We start from the raw sequence: 17089 nt of genomic DNA, 5'->3' as shown, positions 1-17089 counted from the left end.
TGGTGTAGCTGACGGGCGTCGCGCAGGTGATCGAAGTGGACCCAGAGCCCGTGTGCACCATGGTGCCGGGGTCCAAGCTGGAGCTGGAGCTGCGCGTCAGTGCCGTCTGTGACTACGCCAAGTTCAAGTTCGGCACTGAGGCGGTGAACTTCAAGGACACCATGCTGTACCAGAGCCGGATTCACGAGTGAGTGGCCGACCTTGGGCTGGTGACTGAGACCAGTCCGCGGTTGGACTGACTCTGTTGCGTCCAGAATGCAGATGACCAACCAGGGCAGCGTGAGGCTGGACTTCTCCTGGCAGGTCCACATGGGTTCCAGCAACAACCAAGGAGGTACGTCTGTGGATCATGCTTTTCACGCTGCTCCAGGATACGCAAACCAGAGGTGTCCGTCAAGGCTCTGTGCTGGGCCTGCTAGAGTTGAGTGGTTCTGGCCCTGAAAAAATTCACTTCCTAACTTAACCTCAAAACGGCTCGAGCCTCATCAAATCCAGCAGGTGTGTGAAACTAAGAGGCTCGTCTCTGTGTGCACCAGGTGGAGCGGCGACGCCTCGGCCGCCGAGCAGCGTGGGCCGACTGATGGCGGGAGACCGACCGAGCAGCGCCCTGGCCAGCGTGATGACTCTTCTGATGGGGAACCCCGAGCTGCCCCCCTTCAGCGTGGAGCCCAGCGTTGGCTCCATCCCGCCCGGAGCTCAGCAGACTTTCCTAGTCCGCTTCTCCCCTCTGGAGGTGACCCGCTTCCAGGGCATGCTGCTCTGCAGGTACCCGACGCTGACACCTGAGCCTGGCTGGTCTCCCAACGGGCCTCGCCGTTAGTTAGGCCACAGGAGGACGTGACTCAGCTGCATTTTGTAGTGTTGATGAGAGGAGTCCAGGCATGTGAGCGTCAGCTGAATTTATCTAGTGTTGTAGTCCAGACCAACTGAGATCGGGACATTATCCAGACTGGAGAGTATCGTGATCAAGACAATACCCAGAAATTGGGAGGTCCAGACCCAGGAGATGTCGGGAGCCTCAGACGGACCCACACCTGAGCCTGCACTCTTGAACCAGTCTGGAGTCAGCTGAAACAAGCAGCAGCAGTCTGACACTCATTGGTCCTCACAAACCTTAATGGAGTCTAGGTCTCCTCCAGATCGGTTAAGGAACAAAAACCTGCCCCCACTGTGTTCCCCTAGTGGTCAGTTTGAGTCCGCTGAAGAATAGCAAAGAACAAAATGCAACAAGCACAACTGAACAAAAGACAGAATGATTCCCCTCTGAGTCTCTCCTGGATGACTGAGCTTCCCTCAGAGAGACTCGTGTTCTCTGGGTCAGTCCATACCTGGTGACCAGAGGGGAGAAACCAGGCGGTCAGTGTAGACCAAGGGTGTCATACTGACCCGCAAAAGGGTTTTTGTTCCAGCCCTGAAAGCCCCAACAGGTGTCAGCTGAAACCAACAGCACCAGACTGACCATCCACTGATGCCAGTCTTCAGACACCTGATTGGTGAGTAGATGTCCTCTTGCCTGGTTGGAACAAAAGCCTGCACCCACCGCGGCCCTTTGAGGACCGGTTTGACACCTGTGGTGTAGAGCTTTGTCTCCTGGCTCAGCTCTTTTGTAACCAGAGTACGAACCCAGGTATTTCAGCTTCCTGCAAGTCTCCGTCACTATGTGGAGTAGAGGAGGCCGGCAGCAGGGCCACACACCACAGTGGCATGTAGTTGTGGTGTGTCTATGAAGTCAAACTTTCCCTCTCCTGTGCTGGAGTGGGTCGTGTGACTGGCTGCACCCTGTGTTTGCTGACTGGGCCTGGATGTTTTAGTGAAGTGTGTCTGTCCACTGTGGATCGCGTCTATTCTCCGCCCTGTGGCGGATGGAGCGAATGACGAGTCTGAAGATGAGAGCCTTCCTGATCTGTCTTCCAGCATTCCCAACCTGCAGAGCGAGGAGGAGCCTCCGCTGGTGTCCATCTCAGGACGCTGCCTGCTGCCTCACTGCCATTTTGACATGGAGGACTGTGGCTACCTGAGCCAGCACCGCCGCAACCCCGCCTTAAACAGTCACCTGGACCCCAACACCCGAGTCATCGAGTTTGTCGCTGTGGGTTTCTCCACACCAATAACCAGGTCGGGCTGTACCCTCAGAGTCCGGGCACCGCAGGCCCCAGTCAACCCGTCTGTGTCTCCCCAGATCTTTCAACGTGGTGAACCCCACCAGTCGACCTTTCACCTTCAAGTGGAAGGCAGCGGACGCGAGCGAGAGCCTCTTCTGCTGCCTCACGCCCAGCGGCACCGTCCTGCCAGGCAAGAAGCTGGAGGTGAGTCACGGCGGGCCCACAGGGAGGGACGCGGCGCTGCTGCACGTCAGAAGATCATGAGGCTGTTTTCAAAGATCTCACTGTGACGTGGAGTGCTTTCATTCCCACTCTTCATCTACCACCAGTCTGGGTTCCACTGCTGCGCCAGTCCTGCCTCCATCTCAATAACCTCAGCCTTAATTCAATCAAGTCCTTTCAATTCCATTTCATCCTCTCAGCCTGTTGCCGTCTCTTCATTTCAGCTGGTTTCCAGCTCGTCTATTATCCGCTCCATCTCCCTCCTTTCTCATTTGTCTCTTCTGAACTTCTGACCCGCGTCGTCGTGTGCAGATGTCATTTCAATACCTGGCCAAGCAGCTGGATGTGGTGGAGTCGTGCTGGAGCTTCACCATCGAGGCCCTGTCGCTATCCTTCCCCTTCCTCTGCGTGGGCAGCACCCGGGAGCCCGTGGTGTACCTGGAGAAACCCCACCTGGACTTCGGCGAGCGCGTCATCGGTGGGTCCCGGTCATGTTGGGCTGACTGCGCCCCGAGTCTCTGCTCCATGCCAGACCTCCTCACGCCTAGGCTCCACTTTGACTTTGTATTTTTGTCTAGTTAAGGATGGTACGAGTCACAATTAATGAGCATGGATTTCATTCAAACATATTTGGAGAATATATTGGAATACATGAGCAAGTATGCATGTATCCTCTGAAAAGCTTTGAAAATACTTTAAGGAAAAAGACTCACTTTTCATGCAAACCACGAGGCGGCGCCAACATAGCTCTTCACAAGAAGATGGTCCAGTTGAATGTTGCGGGCTCTCAGTTGGGAGGAGGCCATGGGGCAGGCCTAAGCTATCTCAACCCTACAAGGAACATGGGAGTCCCAGTTCCTGAAGGAGGTGTGGTCAAGGTTTAATGAGGATCTGATCTGGTCCTGTCTTGACCTCATGTTAGTCCTGATCCACTCGTGATCGTCAACTGATAGTCAGTCATTGTGTCAAGGTGATATTAAGGTCATGGTGAGGTCACCTGGGGTCATCGGTGGAGGTGACTGATGGTGTCTCTGCATGTCTGCCTCAGGCTGTAAAGTGGAGCGCACCATTTGCCTGGTGAACGCAGAGGAGGAGCCGCTTTCCTTCTCAGTGATGCCCTCAACCCTGGTGTCGGACAAGCTGCAGGACACCCTCCGTCTGGAGCCCATGAGCGGGACGGTGGGGCCCAGAGAGAGGTGCCGAGTCACTGGTCCAGGCCTGCTGGAGGTTTGGATGGCCTGTTTGACGTGTCGGCACTTTTCTGCAGGCTGCCTCTGCTGGTGACCTTCACGCCCAGTCATGAAGGTCATGTCAACTTCCGGCCGATCATCAAGGTGAAGAAGCGGTCGCAGCCCATCGTGCTCCCGGTCAAAGCAGACTGCTTTCCCATGAGCACGTGCGTCCAAGTGCAGAACCCTGAAGGGGACCTGAGAGAGATCTGCCCGGACTCGCTGGACACGCTGGACTTTGGAAAGGTGGGTGTAGTGAGGCGCGGCGTGAGACGCTCCCGCACCTGTGGCTTATCTTCCGATACTGGTGTCAGGTGGGGATTTCGGAGCTGGCTGCCTTCGAGATCTTGGTGTCCAACATGGCACGCTGCAGCCTGGAGCTGAGCGTGGAGCTCCTGGGTCCGGATGCTCAGCTGGACTTCCTGGAAGCAAAACCCACATACCTCCATGTCGATGTCGGCATGCAGAAGTCCTTCTCGCTCATCTTCACTCCCCGGAGCATCTGCAGCCTTCAGGACGTCACCCTTCACGTGAAGGTGAGCAGAAGATGTGGGCGACGTCCACCGTGGCTTCTCTAAACAGCACCTCGCTGTCTCATCCAGGTGCAGCACGGGCCCAAGTTCACCTTTCTGGTGAAGGGCCGGGGTGAAGAACCCAGCCTGGAGTTCTCCTTCACCAGGTTCAGCTTTGGCCGCTGCTTCTTGTTCCAGCCTGGCATGACTCCTCCTTCCACCATGCTGACCATCTGCAACAGAGACAAGAAAGACATCAGGTGAGCTGCGTGTCTTCAGCCTCAACAACATTTGCTGAACTGCCTTCCTCCTGCTCTCCAGCATCCAGTGCCAGTTCAGCAACACGCCCTTCCTGGTAGTGGGTTTCCAGCCCGCGGTCTTGTCCCCCGGAGCCGTGATGGAAATACCCTTCACCTTCTACCCACGCCAGGTCTGCCGCTACCACGAGACGCTCACCTTCATCCTGCATAGCTGCACCACCAGGCAGGTGGACATCCTGGGTCAGGGCTTTGAGATGAAGGTGAGAACCAGGAGGAGGTGCTGGAGGTTGAAGTTAGTTGGATCCAGAGCTGAGCGCCTGTGTGGTCCTCCGCAGCTGGAGGTGGAGGAGCCAAAGCAGAAGATGATCAAACTCGGAGCAATGATCGGTCAGAGTGTGAAGAAGAAGGCTGTCCTCTGCAACCACAGTCTTCTGGACCTGCCTCTCAGCCTGGTCCTGGTCTCCAGCTCAAAAGTGAACCTCAAGGTTCCAGCCTCTCTTCCCTGCCTTTGTACCTTCAGCTTGTTCACACACTGGTCCGTGCTCTGCAGGATCTCTCCTGCAGTCCGATGGGCGACGTGACCCTCAAGGCTCGAGGAGGAACGTGCAACATCGATGTCTCCTTCTCGCCCCGACAGCACGTCCCCACCTTCACGGCGGAGCTGCAGGCCGAGTACGCGGGACTCCGCCTCCCGCTGCTCTCCGTCCAGGGACGCAGTCAGGTGACCCTGTCTCTTGCGGCCGCTGCTTCGCTCCTGCTCTCTCAGGCGCTCACGCGTCTTGTCTCCTGGCAGGGTGTGGAGGTCCAGCTGGATGTGAACCACCTGCCCTTCGGCGCGGTCGTCCAGCACTGCAAAATCAAGAAGAAGGTTTCCTTGATGAACAGTGGAGACATCGGTGCCAAGTAAGGTTCACGCCTGCAGAAGATGACGTGCTCCTCAGCCCAGCTGGAGTCAGTCCTGCCGCTGAACCCTCACCGTCCCTCTGACCTCACTTCCTGTCTGCTGCCAGGTTCCAGTGGAAAACCGATCTCTTCCCGCCAGAGCTGCGTATTGAGCCGGTGAGAGGCTACATCTCTCCGGGCAAAGAGGTCACCTTTGAAGTGACCTTCGCGCCAGTGAAGCTCTGCACCGACATCAGGTTTGAGAATCTGACCTGTGTGGTGGAAGGCTTCTCCTCGCTGCTGGCCTTCACTGTGACGGCGTCCTGCATCGCAGCCACCACCAACAAAGAGGTGGCCTTCCTCCTCCACTGCTCTGCTGCTCTTCATCTCCTCCTCCATCATGAACCTCACTGCTGTTTCCCGTTTCTCCAGCGACCTCTCCTGTCCTGGAAAACTGCACCCCGCTGCACTCTCTTCTTCTTCTCCTCCTCCATCTCTGTCCAACGCTGATGAACTTCCAGGTTGTTCAAGGTCATTCAACGTGGCTGCTCTTCATTCCTCAGGTGGTCAACTTCATCTGCCCGGTGCGCGGGACTCACCACCAGCAGGTGCCAGTCACCAACCCCACCAACCAGCCCTGCACCATCCGGCCCGTGCTGGAGGGGGGTCAGTGGAGGGCCCCGCCGGCCCTCATGCTGGAGCCCAACCAGAGCAAGACCTACGAGGTCACCTACACACCTCTGACCATGAGCCTGGACGGCAAGAGAGACCACGTACGTCGCCGCAGGCTCCTGCGCCTCAGGCCAGGTTAAGAGCCCGTGTTTCCTCCGCAGGGCACGCTCTTCTTCTCCTTCCCCGACGGCACCGGCACCTTGTTCCTGCTGCTGGGACTCGCTGAAGCTCCCGAGCCTGAAAGCACCATCACCAGGGAGCTTCCTGCCAAGACCCAGCACCACGAACTCCTGCCCGTCGTCAACTGGCTCACCAAGCCGCAGCGGTAACGCGCGCACGCACACACACGTGTATCTCCTGCTTAGTGAGGAACTCTCCTGGCCATCACCCTTTCCCCTGCCACTCCCCATAAACACATGGCTCACCTGAACCCGGACTCTGGACCAAACTGAGACCCAGTTAGAATCACTTATTTGGACGTCTCCATCGTCAAATTGAGGCTTGACCTTGTGGGGACCGGCAGTTGAGCACCATAAGTAGGTGCCTTTGCAAGAGTTGGTTCCCACAAGTATCGCTACACCAGCTGCACACACACACACACACACACACACACACTCGAGAGTTTTCTTGATCGAATAGAACATAAACTCCTAGTTGGTTTCAGACGCTGAGGTGAGTGAAGACTGATTGGTGTGTCTGGGCATGTTTTACCATACAGGCCCACATGTCCTCACAAGGTTTATAGAGTCAAAACCTCAGTGACAATAGTCTATCACAATTGGATTTCACTTTGGTTCAGAGTCCTGGTTCAGGTTAATGTTTTGGATGATTAGGTTGAGGGCAGACCTTCTCAAATGGAGGGGGGACAAAAAGGTTCATGAAGTGACTTCCTTTTTTCTCTTCTTTAATGTTAACAAGGATAGAATGTTATGCAGAGGTGTACTGATAATTATTTACAGAGGTGGCGGAGAGATGGGGGGCGCAACAGAAAATACCTGGGGGTATGGGGCTGGGGAAAGGGTGATGGCCAAGGACAGAGAGACAACACACGTGTGTGTGCGTGTGTAGGTTTGTTGTGAAGATGGAGGTCCTGAAGATGGACAAGAACGACACGACCGTGTCCCTCAGAGGTCTGGACTACATCGACGTCCCTGCTCTGGCCAAGAAGGACTACAAGGTCACCTTCCACGCCTACAGAGAGGGTCTCTACAACACCAAGGTCTGGCGCCCGCCCCTCAGCCGCCGCGCGCAGATGATGCCATCCCGCACGTGACCCGCCTCTCCGCAGGTCTCCTTCGTCAACCAGGAGTCCCGCGAGTACCTCTTCCACCTGGTGACCTTCAAGGCCACGGCCACGGGCAGCCTGGCCACATTCGAGCTGGTGTCATCCGTGCGTAAGAAGACCTCGGCCAGCGTGGAGCTGGAGAATCCTCTGGGCTCGGCCAGCAGCCTCAGCGTGGAGTGCAAGTGCCACGAGGTCAACGCTCCGTCCCACTACACCGTCCCCGAGCGCAGCAAGGTGAGCTCCCGCTCCCTCTGCCAGGAGACCACCTGCTCTGACTCTGGCCTCCTGCAGGCCACCATGACCTTCGAGTACCTGCCCGTGCGACCCGGCGAGTCCTCGACCCGGCTCACGCTCTACAGCTCGGAACTGGGCTACTTCCATTATGACCTGCTCCTGAAGGCTCTGCCGCCGCCGCCCGAGAGGACGGTCCACTTCAGCACCTCGCTGGGCGGCAGCCACACGCTGCAGATCAAGTTCATCAACTACTCCCGCTTCAAAACCGAGTACTCCTGCAAGGTGAGAGCCACCGTGCGCGCCCCCCTCCCCCCAGGTTGGACCTGCCTCACTGCCGAGCCTCCTCCTCTAGACGGACTGTCCTGAGTTCATCGTGGACCGCTGCGTGGGCGCGGCGGCCGGACACCTCACCGGCTCGCCGGTCAGCGTGGAGGTTTGCTTCGAGCCTTACCAGCAGGGAGAGGTCAGAGGTCAGCTCAGCCTCTCCTCTGGCACCGGAGGGGAGTACACCTTCCCGCTGCACGGGGTCTGCCGCGCCCCCAAGGCCCAGGGTCCCTACAACATCCGCTCCGGACGCACCATCAACATCTCCTTCAAGAACGTCTTCCCCCAGACCACTGCCTTCTCCTACCAGGTGAGCCAGCTCAGCACCTGCCCCACCTCCTGCTGACCTCCTACTCCCCGCAGGTGGACAACCCGCACTTCACCGTCAAAGGCATTGAGACCATCCTGTCCAAAAGAAGCCAGAGCATCCTGGTCTCCTTCGAGGCCCCGGCGGGGGACACCTCGGGCCCCTGGTTCGGTAAAATGACCATATCCAGCCAGCGCTCCGACGGCCAGAGGAAGCCCTGCACCTGGGTCTACTACCTGAAGGGCTTCCGCCCCGGCTCGCCGTAGACACGCGCACGTGCTTGGAGGCGCTTGGGTCCTCACGAGCTCATTCACAGCTCGACCAGAGGGGGAAACCGCCGCCTGTGTTGGTGCTCTCCGTCCACACGGGGGCGCCCGAGTCACGTGGCAGCAGAAGTGGAGCTCGACGTTCGGTGTCAGAATGATGACGACACGCGGCGTGGCTGACGGACACGACATCCTCTTCAGTTTTTATTTATGGAGCTTCATCGAGAAACCGGAAGCGCGAGGGTTTCTGCTGACGTGGCTTTTAATCATGAGTTCGTTTCCAAGTGGCGTGTGTGTTTGTGAGGCCAGTTTTCAGTGGGGTTTTTTTTAACGATCCAAGGATGACATTTGGAAATGCCACGTGACTTGTTTAAATATTCCGGAGCCCGAAGTGTTTCTTTGTTTCACATGAAAATATTGATTTGATTCGGTGTGTTTTTGCACAATTTTATCGTCTGGTGGCCAAACAGTCATGTCCTTCTAGTTCCATGGAGTAGTGATTCATCACTGCTGTGTTTGTTTCAGATCACACACGTCTGTGTCTTCTCTTTTTTTACACTTTCATGACAAAGTAAAAGCTTGTGTGCAGTTTTGTGTCCCTGGTGTTGGTGAGATGAGCTCCGTGTTGGAACCTGGTTTGGTGGCGCTCAGAGCTCACGTTTGCCCTCCTGCGGCTTTGTTGGGAGCCGTCGTGTTTGCTGCTCCTTGTTGGCACCGTTTGGCAAACTAACGTGCTACGGTTTGGGGTGAGTGGCTGGGGACCGGGTGATGAACCCACAAGGAAAGAGTGTGAGTGTGTTGTCCCCTCAGCTTCACACCAGGTAGGTGGCTTCACCTTCGTGCTTGCGGCGCCAGGTGTGTGTGTTGACTTCAGCTCTTTTGTCCTTCCAGACCAGACCTGGCCCCCCGCCGGTGCCGCTGGGTCCCGCCAGTGTGAGGTCAGTGTTTCTGTCCGTCTGCCCCTCACGCTTGCGCAGAAACTCTCCTCCTTCGAATGGACTGTCTAATTATTTTGAGCTAAAGATCTAGCGCGTCATCTTCACATGTTGTTGTTGTCGTTGGTTCATGGTGACGCTCTCGGAACGTGATACCAAACGGCCGAGGGCGAGATTTGAAGGTGCGCGCGGGGCAGGTGGGAGTGCTGGGGGTGTGATGTCAGAGTGGGGGCGAGGGTGGGCTGCGCCTCTCTCTCCCCCACAGAACGCAGCATGAGCGCCGAGCAGCAAAAGGATGTGTGAGCAGGCAGCGCGCTACTGTCGGGACGGAGTCCACAAACTGCTCCAGAAAGAACAGCACAAACTCCGAGAGAAGCCCGACAACCGCGACCCCCCCAGACCTCTCTGCGGCCAGGACAGCGAGCCCGACACGGCAGCGCAGCCCGGGAACAGCGGAGCCCAGCCCGGCGGAATCGACGGGCTCGTCCGCTGGATCGTCACCAAGATGAGCGACAACAAGAACATCTCCAGCCGCGAGTTCGCCTCCAGCAAGGAGGAGGCGGCCGTGGCCCAGGAGCAGTTCTTCGCCCCGGAGCCGCGCCGAGGCATCTCCGTCATCCTGGACGTGAGTCGAACCGAGCCTTGCCCGCCCGCCCGCGCGCGCGCCCGTGTGTGTCGGTGGGCGTGGGGGGTGCAGTGCGCATTTACGCACGCGACTGCCACGATCGCGTCGCTGGGAGTCGAACCCTCGAGCTCGTTTTGAAAAGAACTTCTCGCCCATTTTTTTGCCATGTCAGCAAAAAAGTCCGGCTCCTCGGTGGAAGTGAGCGGCGGAAGCGAGGAGGCGGGCGGTCGGAGCGGAGCGAGATATGCGGCGATCGTTGGCTTTTATTTTCCTGAGAGCAAGAAAACGAACCTGCCACCGTCGCGGCTGCTGCAGTTCGTTCGTGCACGTGTCCAAATGACCACGACGATGACGGACTGCTGCCCTTCTGTTGTCGAGAGTCAACACCGTTGATTTTCTAACCTGGTCTCCGGAGTCTAATCATAGATCAGCGGCATTAAACGCTGGGGTTTTCGTTTTCATCTAGGAATGGAGATGTGTTTTTATATTTGCTTAATTGTTTCTTCAGTAGTCTCGAGTTTTCCACCTATTTAAAAAAAAAACACCTTACGTTTTCTCTGGCTTCTTTGAGCTTTTGTCCATTTTTATTTAGAAAATAATTTTCATTTTTTACTATAGTTTTTCATCAACATATCACTATTATACATTCAATTGAAAATATGTTTTAGTTAAATTACAAATGTTATATATTTTATTCTCCTTGTTCATTCAATGTCCCGTTGTGCAGTGCACATTTTAGGCCTGTCGATAGAGTCAGTATTTCATCTCGATTAATCGCACTGAGGCTGAGTTAACTGGCGATTCATGGCAAATGAAACCCACATATCTGTTCTGAATGCAGCTTAATGGAAGTGTTCTCAGCAGCAGAGCAGCCAATACCGTTTCCTCATGCAAACACGTGTTGAGTCCAACAAACCAAAACTGTCCAGAACATTCTTCAGAAGAAGCTCAGAGGCTCTGAAGAGGCTCCGCTCCATGCATCCGAGACGTTACCGGCCGCTCTGCTGCTGAGAGCTGCTTCCTTCAGAACAGACATGTGGGTTTCAATTGCTTTGAACCGCCAGTTAACTCGGCTTCAGAGCGATTAATCAAGATTACATTTGAATCTCTTGTCTTCATATTCCACCTCAGGATATTTGGTTAAAACAGATGCAGCAGCACAGTTTATCTTTAGGTATTTTTAATTTGAAAAATTCAGCTCATTTTTCGGAGCTGGAGCTGGAGCTGTGGAAGGTCAGATAGGGTGTAAACACCAAGACAATGTGGCGCCTCCTCCTGAGTGGGACGCCTGCTGAAGTGGCTTCAGCAGGATTGATCCAGAAGCCTCTATGTGGGTCGGCTCGTCACCGGTGTGGTGGTCCCACCCAGGAGCCCCAGTTTCTCCACCTGCAGGCGACGTGGCCGTGATGGATGGCTCGACAGCTAATTAGGTTACCCCACTTATCCAGCGGCAGGGAGGGGCTCCAGGCCGGCGCCTCTCGCCCCGGCGAGCTGGGACAGACCCCTGCTGCATCAGGAAGGCCCCTCTGTGCTCCTCCATGGTTGGAGCCACTCACCAGACAGTGAGTCTGTGAAGGCTGGAGCTGTGTTTCTGATGCGTGCCGCGTCCCTCACCCACCGCTCGCGGGGCTGCTGACCCAGGCCAGGCTCAGTTGACACCTGGCCCTTTGTGGGGCTCACCCAGCAATCTGGTTTCCTCCCACAGTGTGACTGGCGGACTGTGTGGTGCGGCTGTGCTGTAATGGATACAAGTGGAACGCTCCCTCCACCGTGAAGCTCTGGTTCACCTGGGCTCAGACTTGTGAGGGAAACCAGGGGCTCATGAGGTCACGACCCGGGAAGAGCTGGTGTGATGATGTGGCCTCCTGCTGACTGGAGCTGCGTCGTCCATCAGACACAGGTGACCCATGATGGTGGTCAGTCTCAGGTCTGTTCTGGCTTCACACCCTGCCTCTCTGTCCTGGCCACTGGGAACAGCTGCTCCTGTCCAGACGTGTCAGTCAGAGACGTGCAGCCGCTGCATCCCTGACCAACCAGACGGCCCCGACACCACGGTGATGAATGGCCAACACGGTGAGGAGAGCACATCAGTCGTAATCCCAAGGCCTGAGATTAGGATTTGAAGGATGAGTGGCACAACACCTGAGGCAAAAGTCCAGACACCAGAGGTCGTGATGAAGGTCGGGTTAGAGACAAGTGCCAGGCGTCATGAGGACGATTGGAGGCTGTGAGAGTGAAGAGCAAGATGAAATGGTGGGATTAAGGTTGTCATCCTGGAGGAGGCTCCGCTGCTGAGGAGCGGCGGGTCATCACTGGTGTCGCAGCTTCAGAGTCCAACCAGAGGAGCGTGGCCCTGTTATCGTGGGAGTGATTGGAGTCTGAGGCGGGGTAGCCATGTTCCGGGACAAGTCTTGGAATCACCTGGGAATCCCGGGTCACAGGTCGGAGAAAAGTGGCGCCGTTTCAGCAAAGCAAACGCGCGGCGAGAAACACTTGGAAATGGCGACTGCTGGTGGGCGGCCATGTTGCTGAGCCGCTCTCACACCTTGCTCCTCTCTGTCTCCACAGATCTTCAGAAGAGCCGACAAGGACGGTGAGTGAAGCGGCTGCTGTGGGTCTGTGTCGGAGTGGGATGTTTGCCGAGGTCCGCTGCTGCTGAGGAAGGTTCCGGAGACAAGGCGGTCCACGGGCGGCCGCGCCACCAAGGCCGCCGCTCGACAACAGGCGCCGCGTCGCGCAGGCAAAGTTAGCGGCGTATTTTTAGCTCGCTGTGCTAAACTGAATTCAAAGAGGAAGTTAAATCCACTGTTGTGCTGCCACCGAGCAGTTTGCTTCCTCCCACTGGCGCCGCTCGTCTTTGCTCTCCTCCTCCCTCCTCCTCTTCCTCCTTTATTCTGTCACTGTTTCACCACAAACGCTTCAGCTAATGAGCAAACGGCATGAAGCTCGCTGCTCCGCGCCAGATGGCGTTAGCCGTGTGTGTGCCTGTGTGCCTGTGTGTGTGTGTGTGTGTGTGTGTGTCAGAGGGGCTTCATCCCAGCTTCTTCTTCTCCAGGATTGATCTGAAGGAGACACTGTATCACGTTCACTGTAATGTGATCGCCGGTGTGTTTCCATTAGAATCGCTTCTGTCCGGATCTGACCGTCAGTAGGATGAGGAGGCTGTGGGTTCTGGTCCCTGGGAAGTGGCTGTCGGGGGCGGAGTCTGTGTCGACGCTTCACTCTCCTGAGGTGAGAGGAAGACGCTGAAATCACCGTCACAAAGAGGAAGTCAGGAACTTTCTGGCCACTAAATGTGTGCGTGAAGGTCCCAGTGAAGTGTGTGGTCACGTGACTGTGGTCAGGTGACCGTGAAGTTCAGAGGCGTCAGGTGTGTGAGTCTGCGTCGTGTGTCACTCCGGCGTGATCTGACCTGTCACCTGAGGTCGCGCTGTGGCGGGAGTGAGGTGCCAGCAACAGGAAGTGCTGGAAGAGCCAGGTGTGACGCCTGCTGGAGCGTGGTCGCGGGATGTTCCGCCCCAGGTCTCCTCAGCTGTCAGTCAGACCCTGAGCCAGAGTACCGATGCTGCAGATTCCTACAGCACGTGAAGGCACCGCTGCTCTCTGAAGGTCCGAGCCAACACCTGATGCACAAAGCTCCAGCTGTGGTCGTAATGTTTGGGCCACTCAATAGGACCTGACGACCTGTGACGACGGCGGCGACGAGAGGGAAGCGACACTTACCGTGAGGAAACGCTGCCGTTTGATGTATGGAAGGAAGAAGCAGGCGAGAAGAGAAGAAGCTATTTTTATCTCTCCCGGGAGAAGAACTGCTTTAATGAGTGAAGCAGTGAGGAAGGAGACGGACGGGAGGAGGAGGAGGAGGAGAGGGTTGTTAAGAAGAGACGGAGGTGCGGGGGGTGGGGGGTGGCTTCATGTTGGATTTGACAATGTGCCCGTAATTGAGGTTTAATTGGACGAGTTGTGTCTTCACATGTGCAACACGACTCCCACTGCCGTGCGTGCGTGCGTGCGTGCGTGCGTGCGTGCGTGCGTGCGTGCGTGCGTGCGTGCGTGCGTGCGTCCTGCACTCAAACCCAATCGAAGCCCCATCAGCTCATCAGTGCCTTTTTGATCCTCACTGCAGCGCCCCCCCATCCCCTCACCTTCACCCCTCCCCCTCGACCCTCCCCCCGCTGATGACCAGTGGTCAGTCTTCAGCCTCCAGACTCTAACCTCCCAGCAGTGGTCAGGGGACAGACCTGACTGAGTCTGAGCTGAAGCAGCTCCATAGCTCCTCGGCTGGTCGGTGGTCGCGGGGGCCCAGCGCGGGACGACCCTTGACCTTTGACACCGGCCGCCCGACCCTGATGGCGAGAGGCTGCAGGTGGTGGTTCCTCAGGTTCCGCTCTCGTTCTTCAGCCCCGCCTCTCACGGGTCAGTGACCGTGTGCTGAGCGACTTCCAGCTCCAGGTCATCTGAGTCAGGTTCCACCAGGTTCACCCGAGCCAGCTGGAGAGTCACGGTCCTATCCCAGCCCTCCTCCTGCTCAAGGCCCCCACGATGCCTGTGAGCTGCCGACATCCTGGTGGCAGGTCACTGACCTTCAACCTGGCTTCACTGCACCTGCACAGGTGTTCTGAAGGTCCAGGCTCTGCTCTCCAGAGTGAGGCGGAGGGATGACAGACTCCTCCTGAGCCCAGACTCTGAAGAGAGACGTGGCGCCTGAGGTGAACCAGCTGCAGGAAGACGTCAAGCAATGAAGCGGGAAAAAGCTGGACCATGGATAGAAGAGGAGAAGTGAGTGACGCTGCGGCGGGAGAGAAACCTCCTCCGCTTGTCTGAGGTCGAGCTGCTGTGAAGAGCTCCAGACACGCAGACCTCCTACATCCAGGAGTTCAACTCAGAGACATCATCTCTCCTGAGTCTGGTGGGTCTGCCCCAGGGCCTCCCCCCCGGCTGAGTGGCCTCCTGCTGGAGGAGTGGAGGTTCTCCTCCGAGTCTCTCCTGCATGACTGGGCTTCGGACACAGTGAGTTCTCTGGACCTCAGCTGGAGAGCTCGCTGCTCCCCTCACTCGTGAACCCGAGATAGAGGAGCCTCCCCAGTGTTGCAGCGACCCCTGCTGGATCATTCCACCTGGCTCCAGAGGGGTCAGGAAGTCAGAGGCCACTGCTCGTGGGGTTGAGAGTCCGCGGCTTCTGTTGCCATGGTGAAGATTGACAGCACTGATGAACAGAATTGTGTTTGTTGTTCGGCTCCGCGGCGACGCTGAGTCTCGCTGCCGCCTCCTAATGAGTGAAGGAGCTGTCGCCCAGCGCATCTGTGGGGGTGAGGAGGGTGGGGGACTGAAGGAGCCGCTGAGATTAGGGGGGTTCACTTTCATTCATGAGCTTAATGGCTGCGGCACACCGCTGCCCCTGCTGGCCACTCTCAGGTACTGCGTCGGTTGCTGTCGGCATCATTGGCAGTTTCATGGGCGGCAGAACTCTCTGTCCTGGCAGGTAGTGGCGCTTGTATTGGTACTGCTATTTTTCATTGTCGGTATTTTGAAATAGTTTAGTGACTAGTACTGTTTTTGAGCAGCTGTGTGCAGCGAATGAAGGGGGCCCCTGCAGGCTCCAGCCTGGGGCCCTCAGGGCGGTGGACCTGGATCCAGGTGAGCGGCTCTGAGGTGGTTCTGCGAGCGCGTTCACGTTGGCCCCACCAGCTGGTTGCCCCTGGTTACAGCATCCCCTCTTCTGCTGCTGTTGCCATGGCAGCGGAGGAACCACCTTCTCACTCCGACTCCCCCTGAAGATTCCTCAGCTCACACCTCTGGTCTTCACGACAGCCCCCCCCGCGGTGAGGAAACCCCCCTCAGCTGCTGCCGCACCTGTGCTCTCTTCAACCCTCCGCTTCTCGTCTCCGGTTCTGCTTTCTCGCTGTGAACTGGGTCACCAGTCCGAGGAGCTGAGCAGAGATCCAGCTCAGGTCCTCGCCCGGGGGTCGGACTCTTCCCTGCCAAGGGGCCGGTGACCCGTCATAATTATGAGACCGCTTCACACTTGGGGGTCCAGATGGACTGAAGTGCCTCACCCCTCTGTGCCGCCTCAGTCTTGCAGTACTCACTCTGCCCAGCTGGGGGCAGCGTGAGCAGAATTCTCAGGCCTGCATCTGCCTCCACCGTGTTGGTGTCCACAGCGGGAACCTTGTATGACACTCGCTCTGGTGCTGAAGGACCCAGTGACAAACCTGTGCTGGAGCTGCTCGGATCTGTTAGTCTGGTCTGAAGAGGCCACCAGCCACAGTGCGCTGGAGAACACCGAGCCACTCGGTGGCCAGGCATCGTTCCTGCAGCCACCGCTGAGTACACTTGACCTCAGGTCAGGCTCAGCTGGCTCAGTCAAAAGGTCACTGACCACTCAGGTGACAGAGAAGCGGCGGCGACCCCTCTCCCCATCCTGCCATCACCCTTGAGCAAGACCCTGAGATGGACTGAGACCTTCTCAGGTGCAGGCAGCAGACGCCTGGTCCATGAGAACCTGAAGAACCTGAAAGCTTGGCATCTTCATCTCTGGAGTGAGACCAAGCAGTCGCTGTTTTCTCCGGTCAGAAGCTTCTGCCATGAACTCGTTCCTCAGCGTGATCCTCTCCTGTGGAAACATCTGCTCCACCTCCCATTAGCTCCATGAAACTCCGTCCCACTGTGATAGCAGGGCGTTGTGTCGCGGGAGCGTCCCACTGGAGCAGGATCCACCAAGCACTGCATCAGCAGGGTCAGGAGGTGGCCTCACAGGCCCAAACTTTACGACCAGCCGCAGCCTTGTTTGTGACCGTGTCGAGGTGAGACGTATCTGTGTGTGTGGCACTGAAGGACTACAATGATGGATGTGGAGAAACGACACCAGCTGGCAGCTCAGTGAGAATCGTTCCTGTTCCTCATCTGTCACAGCACACACACACACGTGTCTAGTCCTGTCTTTGTGGGGACCTCTTAGTGCCGTAACGCAGAGAGCGTTATTTTGAAGCCGTCATCCTCAACTTCAGGCAAAAAGGTCCCCACAGGGAGGTGTGTTTCCAAGAATTGGTCCCCACAAATATAGCCGTATAAGGCACTCAAACCTGTGTGTGTGCGTGAGTGTGTGCGTGCCTCTCTCCAGTCAGGGCCGTCCTACATTCTCCAACCGTGTGTGTGTGTGTGTGTGTGTGTGTGTGTAGGAGGGTAATGTTAATATCGAGAGGAAGAGTGGGGGGTCAATTCCCCTCATCCTGTT

General features: G+C 56.9%; 2 protein-coding genes across 2 annotated transcripts in view; both read left to right on the top strand.

The window, feature by feature from the left end:
* hydin (HYDIN axonemal central pair apparatus protein) overlaps positions 1-9061 on the top strand; it is a 56046-nt gene extending 46985 nt beyond the window's left edge. Inside the window, exons 72-93 of the mRNA XM_053884813.1 lie at positions 27-187; positions 255-334; positions 537-765; positions 1915-2115; positions 2180-2306; positions 2637-2802; positions 3373-3520; positions 3592-3799; positions 3868-4089; positions 4156-4325; positions 4387-4585; positions 4661-4810; positions 4876-5046; positions 5119-5228; positions 5336-5558; positions 5771-5980; positions 6041-6204; positions 6948-7098; positions 7168-7398; positions 7456-7680; positions 7751-8032; positions 8086-9061. Coding sequence (XP_053740788.1) covers positions 27-187; positions 255-334; positions 537-765; positions 1915-2115; positions 2180-2306; positions 2637-2802; positions 3373-3520; positions 3592-3799; positions 3868-4089; positions 4156-4325; positions 4387-4585; positions 4661-4810; positions 4876-5046; positions 5119-5228; positions 5336-5558; positions 5771-5980; positions 6041-6204; positions 6948-7098; positions 7168-7398; positions 7456-7680; positions 7751-8032; positions 8086-8295 — 4038 coding nt within the window. The 3' untranslated portion in view covers positions 8296-9061. The remainder of the gene's footprint in view (positions 1-26; positions 188-254; positions 335-536; positions 766-1914; positions 2116-2179; positions 2307-2636; positions 2803-3372; positions 3521-3591; positions 3800-3867; positions 4090-4155; positions 4326-4386; positions 4586-4660; positions 4811-4875; positions 5047-5118; positions 5229-5335; positions 5559-5770; positions 5981-6040; positions 6205-6947; positions 7099-7167; positions 7399-7455; positions 7681-7750; positions 8033-8085) is intronic.
* Positions 9062-9255: 194 nt separating this feature from the next.
* Positions 9256-17089, top strand: part of necab2 (N-terminal EF-hand calcium binding protein 2) — a 37691-nt gene continuing 29857 nt past the window's right edge. Inside the window, exons 1-2 of the mRNA XM_053884815.1 lie at positions 9256-9855; positions 12424-12448. Of these exons, the coding sequence (XP_053740790.1) occupies positions 9526-9855; positions 12424-12448 (355 nt within the window). The 5' untranslated portion in view covers positions 9256-9525. The remainder of the gene's footprint in view (positions 9856-12423; positions 12449-17089) is intronic.

Source organism: Synchiropus splendidus, chromosome 14 (genome assembly GCF_027744825.2).
Source record: "Synchiropus splendidus isolate RoL2022-P1 chromosome 14, RoL_Sspl_1.0, whole genome shotgun sequence".
NCBI lineage: Eukaryota > Metazoa > Chordata > Actinopteri > Syngnathiformes > Callionymidae > Synchiropus > Synchiropus splendidus.
This window is presented reverse-complemented; position numbering and strand designations above follow the sequence as displayed.